Raw genomic sequence first — 22,926 nt, 5'->3', positions numbered from 1 at the left:
TAAGAAACATTAAAAACTGAAATGTGTTGCTTGCATAAGTATTCAACCCCTGTGCTGTGGAAGCTCCCAGTTTACACAGATGAAAGAAATTGTCCTATCGAGGGCAGAATTACCTTACCATTGACCTCCACCTGTGAACCATTAAAGTTGCTCTCACATTGTCAGGATAAAACCCCCACTGTTGAGGGAACATTGGTCAGGCTGGGAATCTGAAGGAAAATGAAGACCAAAGAGCATTCTACAGCGTGAGAGATGATGGAATACAAATGCCTAGATTAGTAAAATGATACAAACTAATATTTGTATATCCCAGTGTGTGGATATCCCAGTGAGCACAGCTGGATCAAAAACCAGGAAGTGGAAGCTGCTTCACACCACCCAGGTACTGCCAAGAAAAGGCTGTCCCTCAAACTCAGTACTTGGACAAGGAGACTTTGATAGAAGCCACAGAGAGGCCAACAATCACTTTCAAGGAGCTAGAGAGTTCAGTGGCTGGAAGTGGAGTAATGGTGCACCAGTCAACCGTATCAAGAGCTCTGCATAACACTGGCCTGTATGGGAGGGTGGCAAGAAAGAAGCCTTTAAAGTACCATCTGAAAGCATGTCTGGAGTTCACCAGAAAGCATGAGAGTGCCCCAACTGTGATGTGGGAAAAGGTTGTGGTCCGATGAGACCTGCTTCAGTCGATTAAAAAACAAGCTTGGGATGACATTCGCTTTTTGGCAGGACAACGATCCCAAGCGCAAGGCTAAAGCAACATTGGAGTGACAAAAAGGTGAATGTCCTACAGTGGCCCAGTCAAAGTCCTGATCTCAATCCCATTGGAAATCTGTGGCGCTGTTTGGAAATTGCGGTCCACAAGCAATGTCCAACCAACCTGAATGACCTGGAGTGAATCTGCCAAGAAGAATGCCCCAAAATCCCTCAGACACTGTGTGCAAAGCTAGTACATACCTACCCTAAAAGACTTAAAGCTGTTATTGCAGCGAAACGTGGCTCTCCCAAACATTCATGTGTGTGGGTTGAATACTTACGCAGGCAACATGTTTCAGTTTTTTATGTTTCTTACAAACATTTCCCAACATAAAACCAATGTTACCTTACAACAATTGATTTTGTGCTTCAGTGTTTCAAAATAAGATATCATTCAGAACAAAATTACAAAGTACAATTTGTAATTCAGTAATATGAGAACATTGATCACGGGGTCTGAGTACTTTTGCAAGGCACTGTATGTAAGGAAATGCTAATACTTCCTAGTGATGCATTTAAACTGAGGTAAAAATGGTTCTTGGCAAACTTGACGTTCACATTGAAACAGAAATGTGTGTTGTGTGTTTAATGATTAAGAGGTAACTGGAAATGTAACCCAACAGTGCAGTGTAACCCATTTTTTTAAATATAGTCAAATTCATAAGCAAATGGGATATATATTACTGAGTACACACTGCAAATCTGCTAGCTCATATGTAAACCTGCTAGCTCATATCTCAGTTAACTAATATTGTGTTCTATTTTGTGTATAGGATGCTTGCAGCTCAGATGGTGGATTATTACAATCCTTCAGGACCCCCGCCGCCTCCCCCTCCACCCATGATTCCTTCTGCACAGACCGCTTTTGTTAGTCCTCTCCAAATCCCTGTGCTCCCTTCCCATCCTGGACTAGTGACGGGATCTGTGTATGTTGCTGCTCTTCATCCTCCTCCTACTGGGCTTGCTGTTACAGCTCCCCCTCCTCCAGGCCCGCCTCCTCCTCCTCCAGGCCCTCCTGCTGCAGGATCCTCTCTCTCATCCTCTCCAATGCATGGGCCTGCAGTGGCTGAGGCAAAACGGCATGAGCCCACACAGTCTCCTGTCAATGGTGCTCGAAGTGATCTTCTGGCTGCTATTCGGATGGGTAAGGGTACACTGAGAATGGCTGGGCCTTAAACATCTCAGTGTTTGGATTTTCTGTAACTATGCATAAGCAATGTCATTAATTTATTAATTTGAACTGCCTTGGTATATATACTCAAAATGAAAAATGGTACATTAATTCTTTCAATAATAATTTTTTTAAATTATTACATAGGGTATTGCATCTTGAAAGTTAGTTAATAGCATTCCAATAATTGCTGTTGGATTCATGATCATTAGAACATAGTAGATGTGCCTGGGTTGGGCCATTAATCACGGTAAGGTGACTCGTAAAAGCCATAAAATGATGAAACAAGCAATAAAATGATGTGGGATGATTGGCAGATGGGCAGGGGTCACCAGGATAGGCCTAGTGGGCCAGATTAAAGAACAGGTTGGGCTGGATTAGTCCTTTGGGCCAGAGGTTGCCCACTGCTGAGCTAAGAGTTGATAAATGTCATGTCTAGATAGCCCTCATATCACTTTAATGTTATATAGTGTTCCTGCTTTTAGAGATCAATTGGAGAAATCTAATTCTGCTAAAACTGTCCTACAGCTTTTAAAGTAAACTTTAAAAGTTCATTTTTGAAAGGCTGTATCTGTTAATAGAATCCCTTTTCAAGTCATTTTAGTGTGTGTATGTGTCCTTCACATTTGCACAGCCATTCCTTCACTGTGAAGGAGGGCTAATCCAAGCTTTCACTGGATGAGACTTGATCTACCTCCTATGACAGCTGATATTATAAGCATAGATATTTTAAAATCTCATGTCAAGGTTTTACACATAACCAGAAAGCCCTTGAAGAGCTAGAAGTGAGTTTTTTCACCTTAACAAATCCAAAATTGTCCTTTAAAGTCTTAACATGTAGTTATTCTTCCAACAAGCTCAAATTGATTCATTTAAGCTTTTTTAGCGTATCCCTACATCTAAGAGTCCTGTTTTTTTTAAAAAAAAAATCAAAGTGCAACACAATCTAACAGTACCTTTAACAGTCTGGCAAACAGAATAAACTCTGTTTCTATATATGCATACATACACATACCGCATATACATGCATGCATACAGCGTGTAACTATGGCTTCCTAGTTTTTCTGCTCAAGCAAAGGGAGCAGCAACAAGGAGCTTTGTAAGACAGGATTTTATTGTGCAGACATGGCCAATAAGTTGTTCTGTGTGTACAAACAGCAGTAAATTCATAGCCTCTGGTAATATGAGAGGCATTTGAATTGCCTCTCTTTCTCTTGAGGAAGAATGGGTTTTTTTACCTGATAGATGAAGGTGCCATTTATATTGAAAAGTACAGCAGCCTCTGAATACACCAGTATAATCACAAAGGGGACATGGCTGAACCCTTGGAATTCCTTATTAAGACCATTTGTGTATTCTAGTAACAGCCTGTGAATTGTAATTGTGTAATAAACTCTTAAGATATTTTGAGTCATGTGTCCTTGTAAGTTTGCTGTTCTTTTAAAAAGAAAAACTGTTTCTGTAAAAGTTATGTAATAACTTGTCTCTTTGCTTTCTTCAGGAATCCAGCTGAAAAAAGTACAAGAGCAGCGTGAACAAGAAGCTAAGCATGAGCCTGTTGGAAATGATGTGGCCACAATTCTTTCTAGGCGCATTGCTGTGGAGTACAGTGATTCAGAAGATGATTCGGAATGTGATGAGAATGACTGGTCAGACTGAAAACTGGAGAACCAAAGCATTCTATTAATTTCTTAAGGAAATTATTTATGCCATGTGGGCACTGATGTTTGCTTAAACAAGTTCATGATATTCAGGATGCTGTCATTTAGCAAATTTGGTCAGAATGTTATGATTATACAAATCTAGAACTGTTTTATTTTCAGTATTTGCTGCATAATATATAAATGCCACTGAATATAGCAAATTGCAGAGAGAAATCATTGTTTTGATCATGAACTTATATTGTATATATTGTTTGAATATTATAAACAATTTCCTTTGGTATTTTGAAATCTTTCTAAGCTGTTGCTAAAGGTTAATTGTATTACATGGCATAGCAATATTCTCAGACCTCAAAACATCACTAATTTGCATTTTTTGGTCTATGTTCTCTGAGAATACCTAAAGCTGGCAGCAGTTAAACATATTTTGCTTATTTTTAAGTCCTGTATGTTGGGAGATTATTTTACCATCATAGCTGCACTTTAAAATAATCAGGGGGTTAGAGTCATACAGACAGTATCTGAGGAATTGGGTGACATCAGCTTAAATGCTGGGATGTTGAATTTTTTTCTGTTATCTGAATTTTTTTGAGTTTTCATCATCATTTTAAAAAATCTAATTTATACCAGGCACACTCAAGTGTATGGTTAAATGGATCCTAAAATGGCAACCATATTTTTCTTAGGAATAGCTGAGCTCAGAAAGTAAGATCAGTTGTGTACCACGTTCATCCTACATGCAGCTTATGAGTGACTGGAACATTTTCTTTATAGTTGCAACACCCAAATAAACCTCAAATATTAAACAATCTCAGCTCAAGTTGATATAAATAATTCTTTTACCTCTCATGTATTGTTTAAAATGTTGTATATATTACATGTAGGTAGGCATGTAGTCCCTTTGTCAACTTAAGGGGACACTTGTGTCATATTTGACACAATATGGGTTCCTTCTGGGAGGAACAGCGGGATATAAATTTAATTAATTAAATAAATAAACTTATTCTTGTGTGCCCCTTTTTAAAAGTGGCAGTTATAATCTATGCTTTCTATTTAGCTTATACCATATTTCATTTCTAAAAAACCTTTCATATTTTAAATTTGCAAAATGAGAAAAATTGGACATCCAATAAGATTTTGTTTTTGAACACGAAGCATCCATATTCCCCACAAAGTGTCTTTCTCTTAGTACTGGGTAAATATAGAGAATTGTCTCATTAGTTCTTAAAAGTTCCAGAAAGCCTTGTACATTAGCATGACTCACTTTTTTTTGGAGCAATTATACTATGCTGAAAAGAATTCCTGTATTCATGAAGGGCCCAGTAACCTAAAGCTGTTCAGACTCTCTTCAAAACAATCAGTCAAACGTGGAACTTACACCTATGAGAAAAAATGAACTACATTTTTTAAAAAAAGAGAACATGATTTCATTTAGAATGCACAGTACTTATTTTTTGTGCAATAGTTTTCATTTTCCTTATTAGATATATCTATCATATATAAAAATAATAGTATTTTATGTTTCAAACAAATGCAGCAAGTACTTTGTTTGCATTGTATGCAGTGGGAGAACCTAACTGGCGAATGTGCAAAGTGAAAATTGCTGGGTGCCTACATCTGCCCACCACTCCGCATATCACACATTGATGGACAGCCATTCACTCACCATAAACCAATCCATAGAAATTGGGCAAAACATGCCACAAGTAGTACAGGAGAGTGTTTAGGTAGCTCTAGATAACTAAGCAAGTTAGCAAGCCACATGCAGCAGGAAAAGGCTGCAAAGGAGCTGTGGCCAATCTGGAAGAAATTCCTAATTCTAAATATGTTTGTCAACCTCAATTCTAAAGTGTGAGGAAAATCCTTCTCCTGAACCCATTTTACAGCAGAAGACAGAAAAATAAACTCTGAAATCAAATTGAGGTAAAACTAATTTCTGATAATAGATGTGGGAAGATAATTACATGTGCATATTTTGAAAAAAAAAACTATCCATGAAGCTTATTGTCTTGGGCAAATTGCACCAATTCATCATACATTCTAAGGCAGCTGGGAATGGAAAATTGGATCCATTGCCCCTGTATACCACCTTTATCTCCCTGAAGGAATGATACAAATACAATAAATAAAACAGTGATTTTTGAAATGCCCTTTGCTGCAGGGCCAGCTAGAAAGCACAAATCTTTCTGGATCTTTATTCTATGTCCTCATATGTGGGAGCTAGTTCTGTTTATTAGTAGTGAATGGAAAGGCACACTACATATATTTAGAGGTATAGCAATATTGTTTCACACATGGCTAGTTGCAGGATTTGTAATGAAATGCTCAAAAGAAAAACTAAAATACAGAAGCTTTTAAATATAATTTCTTGATCTAGAAAATTAAAATACACTCCAAAATTATGCATTTACTTGGGACTTTCTCGAGGGCAAACTGTAACATGCAATTACGTGTACTGAAGCAGCAACAGTGTTGGTTTTTCATTTAAAAAAAAAACAGCCTCATGAGGCTGTAATTTTGAGGAATGAAGTATATAACCCTTTCCCTGGTAGCCATTTTTCTAGTCAGACTACTTTCCCAAAGCTGCTTTTATCCCCATTGGTTTGTAGATATGAAATTGGTCTTGTAAGCATCTCTCTAGAGCCCTGCAGGAGGGGAGAGAAATGGTGGGGAATTTTAGGCAGAAAAACAGCTAGTGGAGACTAGGTTTAGGAATATATATTCCTCTGTTTTTCCTCTTCCCAAGGCTGCTTGGCTTTCTTATGTACATTTTCTGTATAATGTGCTCTTTTCCTAAATCAGAAGAAGCTCAGAAATCTTCTGTAGCCCCAAATCACCAGCACAAATAAAAAAGATATTTGTGTTGGTGGTTTTAAAATACATTCAGAGGTCAGTACAATACTATGCCATTCCTCACCATGCTTGTACTTTACAATAATTCAACAAAGGTACAACAAAAGTTTAGTAAAAGACCTCTTCGTACTTCATGCATCCATGGAGTGGGTACTTGTCTGCAAAAGCTTATCCCATAATATTTTGATGAGGTGCCTTGGGACATAAGAACATAACATAACATAAGAAGAGCCTGCTGGATCAGGCCAGTGGCCCATCTAGTCCAGCATCCTGTTCTCACAGCGGCCAACCAGGTGCCTAGGGGAAGCCCGCAAGCAGGATCCGAGTGCAAGAACACTCCTCCTGAGGCTCCTGGCAACTGGTTTTCAGAACCATGCTGCCTCTGACTAGGGTGGCAGAGCACAGCCATCACTTGGGCTCTGTGCTTGTGGTTAACAGACTAACAAAGCTTCTGCTCTGGGGCACGTCTCTTAAATAGCTGATGATAATGACAAAGACGTTGCATGATTTAATAGGGGAGATTGTTTGCGTATGCAGAAGTAACTTAACTGCAGCGCTCAGACAAGTGAAAAGCCACTTCAAGTCCTGCAAGATGTGCAAAGCACCATTCCAGGAAGGAGGAGCAGCTCCTTAAGCTGATCTGTAGCTAGCTCACTTTTCTATTTCCTTTCCTTCCAAAGGTGCTGTTGAACAGCTGGTGAGCATGGCCTTGTTTGCAATGCCTGTATGTATCTTAGGACATAGAGGCCAGTGACTGTGCCTCCTCCAGTCCAAGAGATTGTGTATTTTCTTTGGCTAGCCCTGTTCTTGCCACTAAACGAGATCATTATTTGTTGTAGGGTATATAAGCTTTTAAGTTACAACTGTTCTTGACTCTAAGGCTTACGAAGCTGAGATCCAGTTGTCCTTTTCTCAACAAGTTATTTTTATGTCAAACTTGCATATTCTTTCTTAAATATGACCAAATAAAAGGCTACCACCTTGTGCATTTTATTTCTTAATTGTAAGGAATAGCATAATGGCAAGCATTTATATTTCTCAGTTGATTCCTATTAAGAGTCTGAAGCTATATTGAGTAGCACCTAACAAAGCACAATCTTCAGCTGGTATATAAAGATCCCAGGGTCACTCAACATGTTCTAGACTTTGCCTTAAAATATGGAGATAAACTTATCTTGATCTTGCATGTGGAACTGAGATAACATGCCTCAGAAAAATAGAAAAATATCTGGACCTTCATTAGGATTGAGGATGGTTCCTCATAGCTATGGATTCTACTATATTCTCAGAATTTCACAGTGCTGATCTCTAGGAAGCAGAAGGGATTCATCTGATCTTTGTTCCTGGTCAATGTACTGAGCCTTGAATCGATATCTCAAACAACTTGAACTTGCTAGTGGCTACTTCTGCTTCCTATAATCCTGCACTGGGGGTAATAATGAAATTAACCCTTCATGCATTTATTGCATGATAATGCAGTTCTTTATCCTGTGTGATGTGAGGATCTGGTTCTACATTTCCATTTGTTGAGTAAGTATAGAGTTGTAGAGCAAGTCACAGGGTTTCTCTACCCCCACCCTGAATTAGTGTCAGGATGTTTAAATGGCTTTCTGGAAAGTTTTATATATATATACGTACATACATGTTGGAAGTAAAACATTGGTTTCTTCCATTGTAAGAATTATGAATATATTTTAGGAGCACAGAAACTAAATTATAGAATATTTGTATTTTGAATTTATTGTAAACTACTAAATAAGTAAGTTGCAGTTATTATTTCATTGTTACGCGTCCAGTGGATTTTTTCTTCTAAGCTTGAAGTATTTTCTCATCTCTTTTCAGTATTTTATCAATAAAAATGTAAATTAAGATTAACGAAGTAAATTTACACTTTAGGTAATTGTGTTTGTATATTTTATCTTGGGTTATATAAAAGCAATAGTTATGAATAAAGCTCACATTTGAACTTTCATCTTCACATTCTAAATGTTTTTCATCAATTTCAATTTATTGTTGCTAATGGGAACACTATTATGTAATTAAGATCTTGTTAATACTGGCTTCACTTTTCATTCTTTATTTCTCTGGACAGTAGTTATGAAGTGTTGTCTACACATTATCTACCTAACTCTACTTCATGATATGTAAAACCAAACCACCAACAACCAATAGTCCTACTAGAACATTTTTAACTCCTTATTTCAGTGGAAGAGAGGGTACATGCCTGATTCTCCTGTTGAAATAAATGTAGCAGGCAGATGCTTAGCTTCATCTGGATTCTGCCCATTCCTTGTATACTCTAGCTACAACTGTCAGAAGACAGAAAACATGCAGTATGTTGCAGTATGTATAGTGGTTAGAGTGTTGGGACTACAACCTGGGAGACCAGAGTTCGAATCCCCAGGCCTGTGGAAAGACATTGACCTCTGGTGGTCAATTGTGATAACTGTGACATTGAAAGTAATTTAAGCACTAGAATACCCTTTTAATGGCAAATCATATTGGACAGATGAAATATAAAGAACTTAAAGCATATTCATGGCACAATGAGCCTTTCTGATATGTACATGTGTAAATAGGGAGCCAGTGTGGTATAGTGGTTAGAGTGTTGGATTATGACCTGGGGGACCAGGGTTCAAATCGCCACACAGCCATGAAGCTCACTGGGTGACCTTGGGCTAGTCACTGCCTCTCAGCCTCAGAGGTAGGCAATGGTAAACACCTCTGAATACCACTTACCATGAAAACCCTATTCATAGGGTCGCCATAAGTCGGGATTGACTTGAAGGCAGTCCATTTCCAATGGTCTAAACACAGAAAATGAATTATAAATTAATAATACTGTGATAATCTGAGCAATTTGGCCATCCTAATCTGTTGAAAATAGAATCACATAATACTTAAACATTCATTAATATACACTAAACATTATCAGGTAGCTTTCCTTTTTTGGGGGGTAGACCTTGGTTTAGGTAGTATTGTGTGGATCATTTCTTGACCAGAGACTTTTAAACAGGAATGCTCAGCATTAAGCTATATCTTCTTACAGTGGCATCTGCATGGGGATTGTAGCATTTGTATTTGATATGGGCCCAGTTGTGTGCAGAAGGCTTTACGATAGCTGCATTCCTGTGGAAAGACATTGACCTCTGGTGGTCAATTGTGGTAACTGTGACATTGAAAGTAATTTAAGCACTAGAATACCCTTTTAATGGCAAATCATATTGGACAGATGAAATATAAAGAGAACTTAAAGCATATTCATGGCACAATGAGCCTTTCTGATATGTACATGAGTAAATAGGGAGCCAGTGTGGTGTAGTGGTTAGAGTGTTGGATTATGGCCTGGGAGACCAGGGTTCGAATCCCCACACAGCCATAAAGTTCACTGGGTAACCTTTGGCCAGTCACTGCCTCTCAGCCTCAGAAGAAGGCAATGGTAAACCACCTCTAAATACCACTTACAATGAAAACCCTATTCATAGGGTTACCATAAGTCGGGATCGACTTGAAGGCAGTCTATCCATCAAATAGGGATGGGGAATTTGTGGACCTCCAGATGTTATTTGGCTCCAGTTTCCTTGCCCCACCCCAACCCCAGCCAGTATGGCCAATTGACAGGGATGATAGGAATTGTAGAGGGCCACAGTTTTGCTACCCCTGGTCCATAGCATACCAGCAAATTGAATAGTGATACATCATATTGCTCTTCTCTGGGTGGCTGCTCATCACTTTATTCTGTGGCGGAACAAAGCTGCCATGCATCCAGTTGTCTTTGAGTAGAGCTTGCACTTCTTTCATCTCAGGCACTTTGATGTGGGAACACTTTTGTTTTGCTGCTTATTCATCTGCACCTCCTGCTTCTGGTAAAGAGAACATAACGAAGAGGAGTGCCTGAGATGGAATCAAGGCAGCCTCCTCCTGTCCAGCCAACTGGCTGTGGGGAACTTTACCCCCACAAGAGTAAGAGGAGATAGTAGCAATGGGGTGGAAGTGTCTTAAAGCACTGAATGTAGAAGTTGGTGAGCAATGAAGAAACTGTTGAACCACAGTGCAATAGAGTTGGCTTAATTTCAGGTAGCAATGGAAGGGCTTGAAGGTGAACAAAGTAAGTTCCCCTATTCCTCATGATCAGAAGTTCTCTGCCTTTGCTTGAGCAGAGACAAGAAAGGCTCTGTTCTTCAACAGCCTTCTCCCTAATGCTCTCCAGCCAGAAGAGGCACCTTGGGTGCCAAAGCCCAAGGATCTTCACTTTATTTTTTTAGAAGTGTCTCTCCTTCACCTAGTCCCTACCCTACCTGGAATATTTGTCAGAAGCAGAGCCCATCTCTGCCCTATCCTCTCAAGAAGTGTTGTTCTTTGCTGCCTAAAATAATGGACATATTAATAGCTCCATCAGTTGATGCTCTGATAACAAACCTCTCCGTTCTCCCTGGAGGTGGAGGTTTCCCTGATGATCCTCAAGACTAGAAGGTAGAAATAGCATCCCAAAGGGCTTTGATATGCTACCATCCAGGATGGGTAACAACAAATTTATTGTTCTTTGGGGCACTTTTCTTATGGGTGCAAGACTTGTCTGTCTTCCTCAGAGTTCAAACTCCTACATGTTGGCCTACATAAGCTTATTGCACAACAACCTGCCTGCCAGATTGATTGATATACCTGGAAATGAAGTCATGGTCTCTAACATGGCTCAGATATGCAGGCAAAGCAAAAAGAACAGGCTCCAGGGCTCACTGACGCCATACTCTTTATCATATTCAGCTCAGTGCATTTTGCACAAAAACACTTCTTCAGAAGCTATGAAAAAAACAAGCAGCAACATTAATATGATGATTCTTTAAAGTGTGACATAAATTAAAACAAAGAAAATCAATCATACCATAAAAGGTTTAGCTGAAGGCTAAAGTCCTTTTTAGTTAAAACAGCATATCTGACATTCCAACCTATAGCAGTACTAAGAAACAATAGCACATCACAAATATTCTTCACCCTTGCTGAGCTAGTTTGTAATTTGGTCATTTATATTTACTGTTACTTGTTTTAAAACTCGATGATGATGATGTGCATTGATGTTGTTGCCCACTCTGGAATTTATTTTAATGGAGAGTGGGTTGAAAGTGCCCTAAATGAAATAAATGTTTATGAAATGGTCTTACATACTTTGCAGTACCCCAGATTCTCTATTAGAAATGCATGCTTTAAGATGGGGCAGGAACTTTTCTTCAGCCAGAAAGCCATGCTCCCTTTGGGGCACTCTTCGGGGGAGGCAAGTTGCTGTTGGAAGTGGGGCAACAGCAACTCCTGTTTTGTTCTTTTGTTTATGTTCCAGAAGGGAGATAGAGTTAGGGTCCTCCGGATGGATAGGCTTGACTACCTTTACCTGTGATGCTCTGACTGACTTTCTTCGTTGTTAGACTGATATGTCTTAAGGGAAGCTTATCTGCCCCTCCTCCTACTTCTGCCCTCTTTTCCTCTTCTCCAACTGCCCGGGAGACAGGAGACATCTTTGTCTCTGCTCGCTCTCTCCTAACCATGAGGGCAATTCCCACGCCTGGGTATTGTGCCTCCAACTTAGTCAGTTAGAACTAGGTATGCCTTTCTATCTACTATGTATTTCTATACATAAAGTAGCTTTTCTTATTCTACTAAGTCTTAAGTCAGTGTGGTGTAGTGGTTAAGGTGCTGGAGACCAGGGTTCAAATCCCCACACAGCCATGAAGCTCACTGGGTGACCTTGGGCCAGTCACTGCCTCTCAGAGGAAGGCAATGGTAAACCCCCTCTAAATACTGCTTACCATGAAAACCCTATTCATAGGGTCACCATAAGTCGGGATCAACTTGAAGGCAGTCCAAGTCTCAGTGATCCCAATGCAGGGTAAAAGCCTGCTTCCTTAGGTAAACGAGCGCACACGCTGGCACACTCGCATTTTAGACCTCTGTTACTCTCTGCTTAACTAATTTAGCAACAACAACAGTCGCATGTCAGTGGTGGTCAGGGCCAGAGGGAAAAGTTGGCAGAACAGCATTTTATTTATTTTTTATTTATTTAATTTAATTTATATACCGCCCTAAGCCCAAGGGCTCTCTGGGCGGTGTACATAAAATAAAGCAATCAGGAATATATAAATACAATAAAACAATAGAATCAAACCAACAAAGGTAAACAAAAATAATCAAACAGTAGCAAAATACAACAATACATATAATAATACGCATTAAAATGCCTGGGAATATAAAAAGGTTTTCACCTGGTGCCGAAAAGATAGCAGCGTCGGCGCCAGGCGCACCTCATCGGGAAGTCCATTCCATAGTTCGGGAGCCACAACCGAAAAGGCCCTATTTCTAGTCACCACCCTCCGAGCTTCTCGATGGGATGGTACTCGGAGGAGGGCCTTAGATGTTGAGCGCAGTGTACGGGTAGTTTCATATTGGGAGAGGCGCTCCACCAGGTATTGCGGTCCCATGCCGTGTAAGGCTTTATAGGTCAAAACCAGCACTTTGAATTTAGCCTGGAAACAAATAGGAAGCCAGTGCAGACGAACCAGAACGGGTGTAATATGAGCGGACCTTCTTGTCCGCGTCAACAATCTGGCCGCTGCATTCTGGACTAACTGTAGTTTCCGAACTGTCTTCAAGGGCAGCCCAACGTAGAGCGCATTGCAGTAGTCCAATCTAGAAGTTACCAGAGCATGAACGACTGAGGCGAGGTCGTCACTCTCCAGATAGGGACGTAGCTGGGCTACCAATCGGAGATGGTAGAAAGCATTCCTTGCCACTGAGGCTACCTGAGCCTCAAGAGACAAGGAAGAGTCGATAAGAACTCCCAAGCTACGAACCTGTTCTTTCAAGGGGAGTGTAACCCCATCCAGAACAGGGTGAACATCCACCATCTGGGCAGAGAAGGCACTCACTAACAGCGTCTCGGTCTTGTCAGGATTAAGCTTCAGTCTGTTAGCTCCCATCCAATCCATTATCGCGGCCAGGCAACGGTTTAGTCCGTTAACAGCCTCACCTGAGGAAGATGAAAAGGAGAAATAGAGTTGCGTGTCATCAGCGTACTGGTGACAACGCACTCCAAAACTCCTGATGACTGCACCCAGTGGCTTCATATAGATGTTGAAAAGCATGGGGGACAGTACCGATCCCTGTGGGACTCCACAATGGAGAGTCCAGGGTATCGAGCAGTGTTCCCCAAGCACTACCTTCTGTTGACGACCCACCAAGTAGGAGCGGAGCCACTGCCAAGCATTACCCCCAACTCCCAACTCCGTGAGCCTTCCCAGAAGGATACCATGGTCGATGGTATCAAAAGCAGCTGAGAGATCAAGGAGAATCAACAGGGTCACACTCCCCCTGTCCCTCTCCCGACAAAGGTCATCATACAGGGCGACCAAGGCTGTTTCGGTACCAAACCCAGGCCTAAAACCGGATTGAAACGGATCAAGATAATCAGTGTCATCCAAGAGCCCCTGGAGCTGGTCAGCCACCACCCGCTCCAGAACCTTGCCCAGGAACGGAACATTCGCCACAGGTCTATAGTTGTTCAAGTTATCTGGGTCCAAGGAGGGTTTCTTCAGGAGTGGTCTCACTACCGCCGCTTTTAGGCAGTCAGGGACCACTCCCTCTCTCAAAGAGGCATTGATTACCTCCTTGGCCCAGTCGGCGGTTCCGGTCCTACCAGCTTTCACCAGCCAAGAGGGGCAAGGATCCAGCACCAACGTGGTCGCCCGCACCAGTCCAAGGATCTTGTCAACATCCTCAAGCTGCACAGACTGAAACTCATCCAATAAATAAGGACAAGACCGTGTTCTGGATGCTTCATTGAATCCAACTGCTATAATATTGGAGTCTAAGTCCTGACGAATGCTAGCGATCTTGTCTTGGAAGTGTCCAGCGAACTCATCACAGCGGGCTACAGATGACTCTATAGTATCCCGAGGGCCAAGATGTAAAAGCCCTCATACAGTTTTAAAAAGCTCCGCTGGGCGGGAGAGTGATGCCTTAATACTGGCAGCAAAATATCTCTTTTTTGCTGCCCTCACCGCTGCTGTGTATCGCTTAGAGCAGGCACTTACCAAGGCATAATTGCATTTGTCGGGAGTCCGCCTCCATCTGCACTCAAGCCTCCTCCTCTCTTGCTTCATCACTCTCAGCTCCAGGGTATACCATGGGGCTGCATGAGCTCTGCATAGGAGGGGGCGCAAGGGAGCGATCGTGTCAACCGCCCGGGTCATCTCCGTATTCCACAGTTCAACCAGGGCTTCAACAGGAGCGCCAGTCTTCTCAGTCGGAAAATCCCCCAGAGCCCTTTGGAAACCCTCAGGATCCATTAATCTCCGGGGGCGGACCAGTTTAATAGGTCCCCCACCCTTGCAGAGGGAAAGGGTCGCCGTAAGCCTAAACCTCAGCAAGCGGTGATCTGTCCATGACAATGGGGTAGATGAAAAACCCCCAACCTCCAGATCACCATCTCCCTGTCCAGTGGCAAAGATCAAATCAAGGGTATGTCCCGACCAGAGCTTGGAAAAGTTACTTTTTTGAACTACAGCTCCCATCAGCCCCAGCCAGTGCCATGCTGGCTGGGGCTGATGGGAGTTGTAGTTCAAAAAAGTAACTTTTCCAAGCTCTGGTCCCGACACATGCGTCGGGCCAGTAACAAACTGAGACAGCCCCATGGTTGTCATGGATGCCATGAAGTCCTGAGCCGCCCCAGATAAAGCAGTCTCGGCATGGATGTTGAAGTCCCCCAGTACCAGCAGTCTAGGGGACTGCAACAATACCCCCGAGACTACCTCTGTCAGCTCAGTTAGGGAATTTGTTGGGCAGCAGGGCGGGCGGTACACCAACAGAATTCCCAGCCTGTCTCTCTGGCCCAGCGCAAGGTGGAGACACTCCAATCCAGTCGTCACCTGTACAGGGTGCTCGGTGAGTGAGAAAGAACTCCTATAGACTACGGCGACCCCGCCTCCCCGACCTTCGGCTCTACCATGATGCTGAACCGTATACCCAGGTGGGCAAAGCTGGGAAAGAGCAACTCCTCCTGTATCACCCACCCAGGTCTCGGTTATGCACGCCAGGTCAGCCGCCTCGTCCACAATTAAATCATGAACAAGGGAGATCTTATGCTGTACCGACCTGGCATTTAACAACAGCATATGGAGATCCGAAGGCTGACTGATAGGACAACCAGCAGTCCTGGGGATATGAGGAGAACTGGAACGGGTCACAGACACTACTTGTCTGGGACGGGTTCCCCTTACCTGGCATGTTCTCCTCACAACACCATACCTCCTATTACCCGTCACTACGCTAACTGGGGCCCCCGAAGGTCTCCCCGGTTGGTGTATAATACATTCTCCCAGGCACATATTAAAACAGATAAAAGCACCAATACACACACACCGAATCACATTCACACGAATAATAAAACACACACACACACACACACACACACTTGATCAATAATATAATACAATAAACATACACAAAATACACTCAAATAATATTAAATCATTACAACACATTCCAACTAAAGACGCATAAACACTAACAGCATGAATGTTACCTTTGCCCAGTAGGCTCGTTTCTACACACACTCACACACTCCTCTCCTTCTTCCATCCAGGCAAGCAAGAGGCACATTCCAGCCAGGCAGATACACTCAAGGATGGTACGAAGCCGGGCCGGTGAGGGATGTGGCCTGAGGAGAGTTCCAAGCTGAGAGGCCAGAACGGGCACATTTAGGCCTAAGGTTCCCCACCCCTGATTTTAGATACAGCATACATGCAGTCTGTCTCTTTCTCCTGCCATAGCAACACAGGAGGATAGGAAGCTGCCTTATACCAACTCAGACCATTGGTTCATCTAACTCAGCATTGTCTACACCGACTGGCAGCAGCTCTCCAGGGGTTTAGGCCGCCTTACCTCCAGATGCGAGGGATTAAACCGGATGATGGATGTTCGACCGGTTCTGGATGGGGTTGCACTCCCCCTGAAAGAGCAGGTTCGTAGCTTGGGAGTCCTTTTAGAACCATCCCTATCACTTGAGGTTCAGGTAGCCTCGGTGGCACGGAATGCTTTTTACCAACTTCGGCTGGTGACCCAGCTACGCCCCTATCTGGACAGAGAGAACCTCGCTTCAGTAGTTCATGCCCTGGTAACCTCTAAACTAGATTACTGCAATGCGCTCTACGTGGGGCTGCCTTTGAAGACGGTTCGGAAACTGCAGCTCGTACAGAATGCAGCGGCCAGACTGTTAATGGGGACCAGACGGTCCGAACATATCACACCGATTCTGGTCCGCTTGCATTGGCTGCCTATATGTTTCTGGGCCCAGTTCAAAGTGCTGGTTTTAACCTACAAAGCCTTACATGGCACAGGACCATAATACCTGATGGAACGCCTCCCCCGATATGAACCTACCCGTACACTACGCTCAACATCGAAGACCCTCCTCCGAGTGCCTACTCATAGGGAAGCTCGGAGGGTGGCAACAAGAAAAAGGGCCTTTTCAGTGGTGGCCCCTGACCTATGGAACAATCTCCCTGAGGAGATACGCCTGGCGCCAACACTTTTATCTTTCCAGCGCCAAGTTAAAACTTTCCTCTTCGCCCAGGCATTTTAATATGTTTTAGCATGTGTTGGAATTGTTTTATCTTTTAAAAAATCTTAAATCTTTTAATGTGTTTTAAATTAATATGTGTTTATTGTATTTTGATGTTGGTCTTGTGCACCGCCCACAGAGCTTCGGCTATGGGGCGGTATATAAGTTTAACAAACAAACAAACAAACCTGGGATGTTTTACATGCAAAGTATGTGCTCTTCTGCTGAGCCACAGCCCTTCATAAGTATGACTACACAACCATATTGCACAGCCATATTGCACATTCTGCCAACCTTCATGGCAGTAATTTGGGCTCCTTTGATCTGCAAAACAGTTGGATACCTGGATGCAAGGATGTTTAGGCCAGTTTTGGTCCACAGTGGCCTGTTGCACCATGTTACACCAAATACAGTGTCATGGGTGTTTTCTATGAATCTCCTTGCTAGGCTCTGCATTGGGATTTGCAAAGGAAGAAACCTGCTCCACAGGTCAAACCAGTTTTCTTTGCATAAGCTAATAGTTTAGCCAAGTTAGCCTATGAGTTAATGGCTTATGGAGTAGTCAACCTGCATATACAGTACAAAGGGATATGGGCAGGAGAGATCCTGTGGCTATTGGAACTCTTTTCAGGAAAGGAGCCCTCTCCCCCCGCATCGTGGAGCCAAGGAGAGGTTTGTGTTTTAGCCTAGTTGGAGAAAAGGCTGGGAACTGGAGAAAGACAGAGAGGCCTGCTTGCTCTTTGGACCCCCAAAGCTATGGGTAATGGGGAGCAAGATCTGATGGACTGGTAATGCTGTGAACCCCTCCATTTTAAGCTCAGGTTGGAATGTGTGTAAATTAAAACCATATATCCTATAAGATATCATAGTCTCTGCTGACCTTTTTTTCCAAGGAAACTAAACTCTGGGTAAATGTTAGGAACGCCTGGAAGCTTGGAGATTGGGGTGGTGCACAACAATACGAAGGTAGACCTGTTCCTATATGCAGGTTGTTCTTGGTGTAAATGCCTTTATATGCTATGCCCATCTTAGAATGCCCCATCAACTGGAGTTATAGTGTGTGGAATGGAGCTTACTTTTCTTTTTTGCTTGTAGCTGTGCAACTGCAGTCTTATATTCTACCGGTGACATTATTTTCTCTGCAGTTACCAGAAACTGCTCCAGTAGCAGCTCTTTCGTTTTTTAGTTGTCTTTTTATAGCAGTTTGCTCTGATGCAGGAGTGGAGGAGGTGGCAGTGGAGATTTGCTCCTGAAATAAAATACTTCCATCATACTAAGCACCATCTTGCAAGAACATGTCACAACATGAAACACAATTAAAACTGAAACGACCACCCACAGAATCCCTTCCAATGTTACACTGATTCATGGCTGGAAGAATGGAACTGGTGTTTATTTTTATTTATTTAGTTGCATTTCTAAACCGCCCTATAGCTAGCAGCTCCCAGGGCGGTGTACAACATGATAAAACCACAATATTTAAAATACAGCAAGTGTGTATTGCGCAAACAATATAAAACATTATATAAGCAAAGTAAAAGAAAACTAGAAATAAAATAAGTAAGATTAAAAGCATAAAATACATTAAAATGCCTGGGTGAAGAGGTGGGTTTTTACCTGGCGCCGGAAAGATGACAGGGAAGGCGCCAGACGTATCTCATCTGGGAGGGCATTCCATAATTCGGGGGCCACCACCGAAAAGGCCCTAGATCTTGTTACTGTTCTCCGGGCCTCTGTATGGGTTGGGACCCGGAGAAGGGCCTTAGACGTCGAGCGGAGTGAGCGGGTAGGAACATAGCGAGAGAGGCGTTCCATCAGATATTGCGGTCCAGTGCCGTTAAGGGCTTTATAGGTAAGGACCAACACTTTGAATCTGGCCCGGAAACATATTGGAAGCCAGTGCAGTTGGGCCAGAATAGGTGTTATGTGGTCGAATTTCTTCATCCCAGTAAGAACTCTGCCCTCAGCATTCTGCACTAGCTGAAGTTTCCGAATCGTTTTCAAAGGTAACCCTATGTAGAGAGCATTACAGTAATCCAATCTAGAGGTTACCAGAGCATGAATAACTGAGGCTAGGTTCTCCCTGTCCAGATAGGGTCGTAGTTGGGCTACCAGCCGAAGCTGGTAAAACGCATTTCGTGCCACCGAGGCTACCTGAGCCTCAAGTGACAGAAGCGGATCTAATAAGATCCCCAAACTACGGACCTGTTCCTTTAGGGGGAGTGTAACCCCATCTAGGGCAGGTCTGACATCAACCATCTGAGCAGAGGGCCCTCCAACTAACAGCATCTCAGTCTTGTCAGGATTGAGTTTTAGTTTGTTCGCTCTCATCCAGTCCATTATCGCGGCCAGGCAGCGGTTCAGTACAGCAACAGCCTCACCTGAAGAAGATGAAAAGGAGAAATAGAGCTGCGTATCGTCAGCATATTGCTGGAAACGCACTCCATAACTCCTGATGACCTCACCCAGCGGCTTCATATAGATATTAAAAAGCATGGGGGACAGAACTGAGCCCTGCGGGACCCCATACTGGAGCACCGAGGGACTCGAGTAATGTTCCCCAAGTATCACCTTCTGGAGACGACTCCCAAGATAGGAGCACAGCCACCGCCAAGCAGTGCCTCCAACTCCTAACTCCACGAGTCGCCCCAGAAGGATACCATGGTCGATGGTATCAAAAGCCGCCGAGAGATCAAGGAGAACCAACGGAGTTGTGTTGTGCATTAGAAGGATGAGGTTGTTGTTGAAGGAAATTTATTTGCTAATATTAAATGTGGAAGGCTATAGCAGGACCACACTGTACAGTCTGCCAAGGACTTTTGAAACAACTTTTTTAAAAGTTCAAAAAAACAATTCAGCACAGGCATGGGAAATGTGCTAATTATGAGAGGAAAAGTAGAGGAGACTCTTAATCAAATCCGAAGCCCCACCCTCTTTTAATCACATTATACCCCTTGAAGCCTTCTAAAAACAGTAGCTAAGTCTAGTGGGGAAGGGGGCTGGCCCTCTCTGTAATTCAAGCACTACTAGGGAGTTGTTTTGTTCATTTCTGCTGATATCACAGGCGCTACTAATGGTGCTTGTGCTGTTCTATTCCATGCTGTGCTTGCTCGTGCAACTGATGTGCTAGCCAGGGTATGTGGGAAGGGAAGCTTGCATGCTCTCAGAATTGAAACTGTGATCTGAGTGCTGGATAAATGTGATTTACTTGCGACAGAGTTGTTACTTCAAGGAAAGACATCAGAATCATATGCACTCACTAACAGCCACATAATGACTATGCAAATAAATAAAGCTGGAAATGCCATCTTATTCTCTCTCTCTCTCTCTCTCTTTCTCTCTCATTTTTGAAACAGGCTGTCTTACCAAGAATTTCCCTTGGGTGTAAAACCCCAACAATCCATGTTGAGGGCTTACCGTCTCTCACTGTCATACGAACCGACTCAAGCCTCTCCTACTGCAAGTTAGCCAGACACTCTCCAACCTTTCCACCTTATTAGATCTTCAGATTCACCTTCCTATAGACAAGGGAGAAGTGGAATCAGCAGGTTCTTATTTACATCCTATAAAAGATGGACTCCAGAAAACCACCTTATCTGCATGCAGAGCACAAATGCAGAAGATGTTTCTCTTCCAGTAACTCATGGGATGGGTTCACGGGTCAAACTACAGGAGGCAACGGAAAAAGCAGATGCTTCTGCTTTGACAGCAGTGAAAACCTGTCAAAACTATTTAGTACTCATGCAATAGGCTGTAAGCTATATGTTGTTGTTTTTTGCGTGACCACTTTTCTGCATCTCATCTGTTGCAGTTTTAGTTATAGCATCTGTGCCATGTTGTCCTATTGGCTCATGGCTGAGGCAAAACTGAATTGCATGCATGGTGGTTTTGTGCAGGTTCACAACAGACAGAGGCAGTGCATCATCAGCCCTTATAGCCTGGCAATCTCCTTCGTAATAAACCTCCAAGTATTCACAATCATGGGTGCAGCAATGATGCTGGCATTGAAAAATAGGAGGATGTGTGCTCGACAATCTGCTCTGGAGACCTGAGTAGATTCCTTGTAACATGATGAAACAGGGAAAAAACAAAGGAAAAATGTCCATGATGCATCACAAAACCTACCTATGGCAGAACAGTTGGCTGTTAATTGCAGAACATGCAGGAAACATGGCCATCACCCTAAATATACTTAACAGTAAGGATGGAAGTATCTGTCCATTTCGCTTTCTCTCCATTTCTCATTGTTCCAATCTTAGATTCAGTTCTCGACATTTCTGCAGCAATCTGCAATTTTTTTTTAAAAAAAAACCCTCATGAAAATTCCCCCGCATTTTTAGTGTGAATTTCTTCTAATAAACAAACTCTTAGGCAGTTTTGACTAATGCATACATTTATGCAACCAATTTCTCCTAATACAATGTTATTTTCATTAATGTGTTCATTTTTATGCACACTTTCCCATAATCAATGTATTTTGTAAAGACTGGTTGGAGAACTGCATTGCACTAGTTGGATAAGTGTGAATTTTGAAGATGGCTGTGTTTCACTTCTCATATTGTTTCAGAAAGTGCAGATTTGATAGATTCAGCTTTAAATGTGAACTGCATCTACTCAAAACACACACACACTTCTTGCCACTCATTTTCCATCTTGCAACAGCCTGTGCGGCATCACAAAATGCCATAAAGGAATGTGGCTATAATGGTTGTTACGTTAATAGTGGATTCCTGGCATAACTATGTAGCTGAATGATGGTGTGTTGAAAACATCTACTAGAAAAGCATGAGGAATTTGTGACCCTCAAGGTGTTGCTGGACTTCATTGCCCACCAAAGCCAGCCAGTGTGGCCAACAGTAAGGGATGATGGGAGTTGTAGTCTAACAACATCTGGAGGGCCACAGACTCCCCATCCCTGTATTAAAAGGATGTTGACATCAAGGGAGTGATTAGGTGACTTGTAGTGGGTGCCTACAACCTTTGACATGACCTTTTGGCACTAATTTTCATAAGTGAACCTGGCATCAGAGGACACCAAGCTGCTTTATGCTACGCTAAATTGTCAGTCCTAAGAGAACAGGAAGCAGCTCCTTCTTGTTTGCATTTGCTGGAGGAATGTAAAGGAAAATATCTTAGCAGTGTTGGCTCCAGGTTTTGGAGGACCATTGGGCAAGACACCCGATGTCATTATTGCCATCTGCTGCTGCTCCACTTCCTCAAATTTGCTCCCAGAAAGAGCAAATGAGCAAGCAGAGAGTGGCAGCTAGTTATCCTCACCACCACCACCACTGGTGTTGTGTGCTTGCTCACCCGCCTGGGCCACAGTGAGAGGCAGTGGACAAGCAGCTTGCAATGGCGAAGAGAAGGAGCAGCTTCAGGGTGCTGCTGAGGTGCTGGCCCTGGGCAGGCACCTGACCATGCTGATCCTTGATGCTAGCCCTGCCAGTACTTATACTCTGCCTTGCAAGAAAGTGTTTTCAACAGGATATTTCTCTCTGAGATCAACACAACATGAATAAGTGAGTTTTCTCTCATTCCTTGGAGACAAAATGAATGTTATATGCCAGAATGCTGTGATTCTCATTCAAGCATATTATTGCTTAACAAATTACCAACAGTAAGGGATCTCAGAATTCTATCTAAAGATATATTTTGCAGTTGGACGCTTCTGCTGCCACATCTCTGAATCTAACTTGCTGAATGTCAGCTAGTGTGACTCACATAGGAAGAGTGGGATACAGCAGAGCATTGCACATCAGAAATAAGAAGGCAAAAGAGTACAAGGCCTGTCTGTTTAAAACGGTAACCTAAACTTCTATCCTCTCTGCCCTTTTCCACCCTTCTTTCTAAAAATCCAGCTGAAGGACAATTCCAATGAGACC

At 42.8% G+C, this 22,926-nt stretch overlaps 2 protein-coding genes across 8 annotated transcripts in view; both read left to right on the top strand.

The window, feature by feature from the left end:
• Positions 1-4,537, top strand: part of WASF3 (WASP family member 3) — a 52,639-nt gene extending 48,102 nt beyond the window's left edge. For all 6 annotated transcript variants that reach the window (XM_061628516.1, XM_061628519.1, XM_061628518.1 and 3 more), the window contains 2 exons: positions 1,527-1,897; positions 3,426-4,537. In XM_061628516.1, coding sequence (XP_061484500.1) covers positions 1,527-1,897; positions 3,426-3,583 — 529 coding nt within the window. In that variant the 3' untranslated portion in view covers positions 3,584-4,537. The remainder of the gene's footprint in view (positions 1-1,526; positions 1,898-3,425) is intronic.
• RPL21 (ribosomal protein L21) overlaps positions 1-22,926 on the top strand; it is a 279,136-nt gene that overhangs the window by 2,373 nt on the left and 253,837 nt on the right. Inside the window, exon 1 of one of the 2 annotated variants that reach the window (XM_061628525.1) lies at positions 5,460-5,471. The exons of the other annotated variant lie outside the window; for it this stretch is intronic. The gene's annotated coding sequence lies outside the window, so the exon portion shown is untranslated. Of the gene's footprint in view, positions 1-5,459; positions 5,472-22,926 lie in introns of those variants that run through there. 2 annotated transcript variants of the gene reach the window in all.

This window comes from Rhineura floridana, chromosome 5 (assembly GCF_030035675.1).
Source record: "Rhineura floridana isolate rRhiFlo1 chromosome 5, rRhiFlo1.hap2, whole genome shotgun sequence".
NCBI lineage: Eukaryota > Metazoa > Chordata > Lepidosauria > Squamata > Rhineuridae > Rhineura > Rhineura floridana.
The sequence above is the reverse complement of the archived record's forward strand: the minus strand, read 5'-3'. Positions and strand labels throughout refer to the sequence as shown.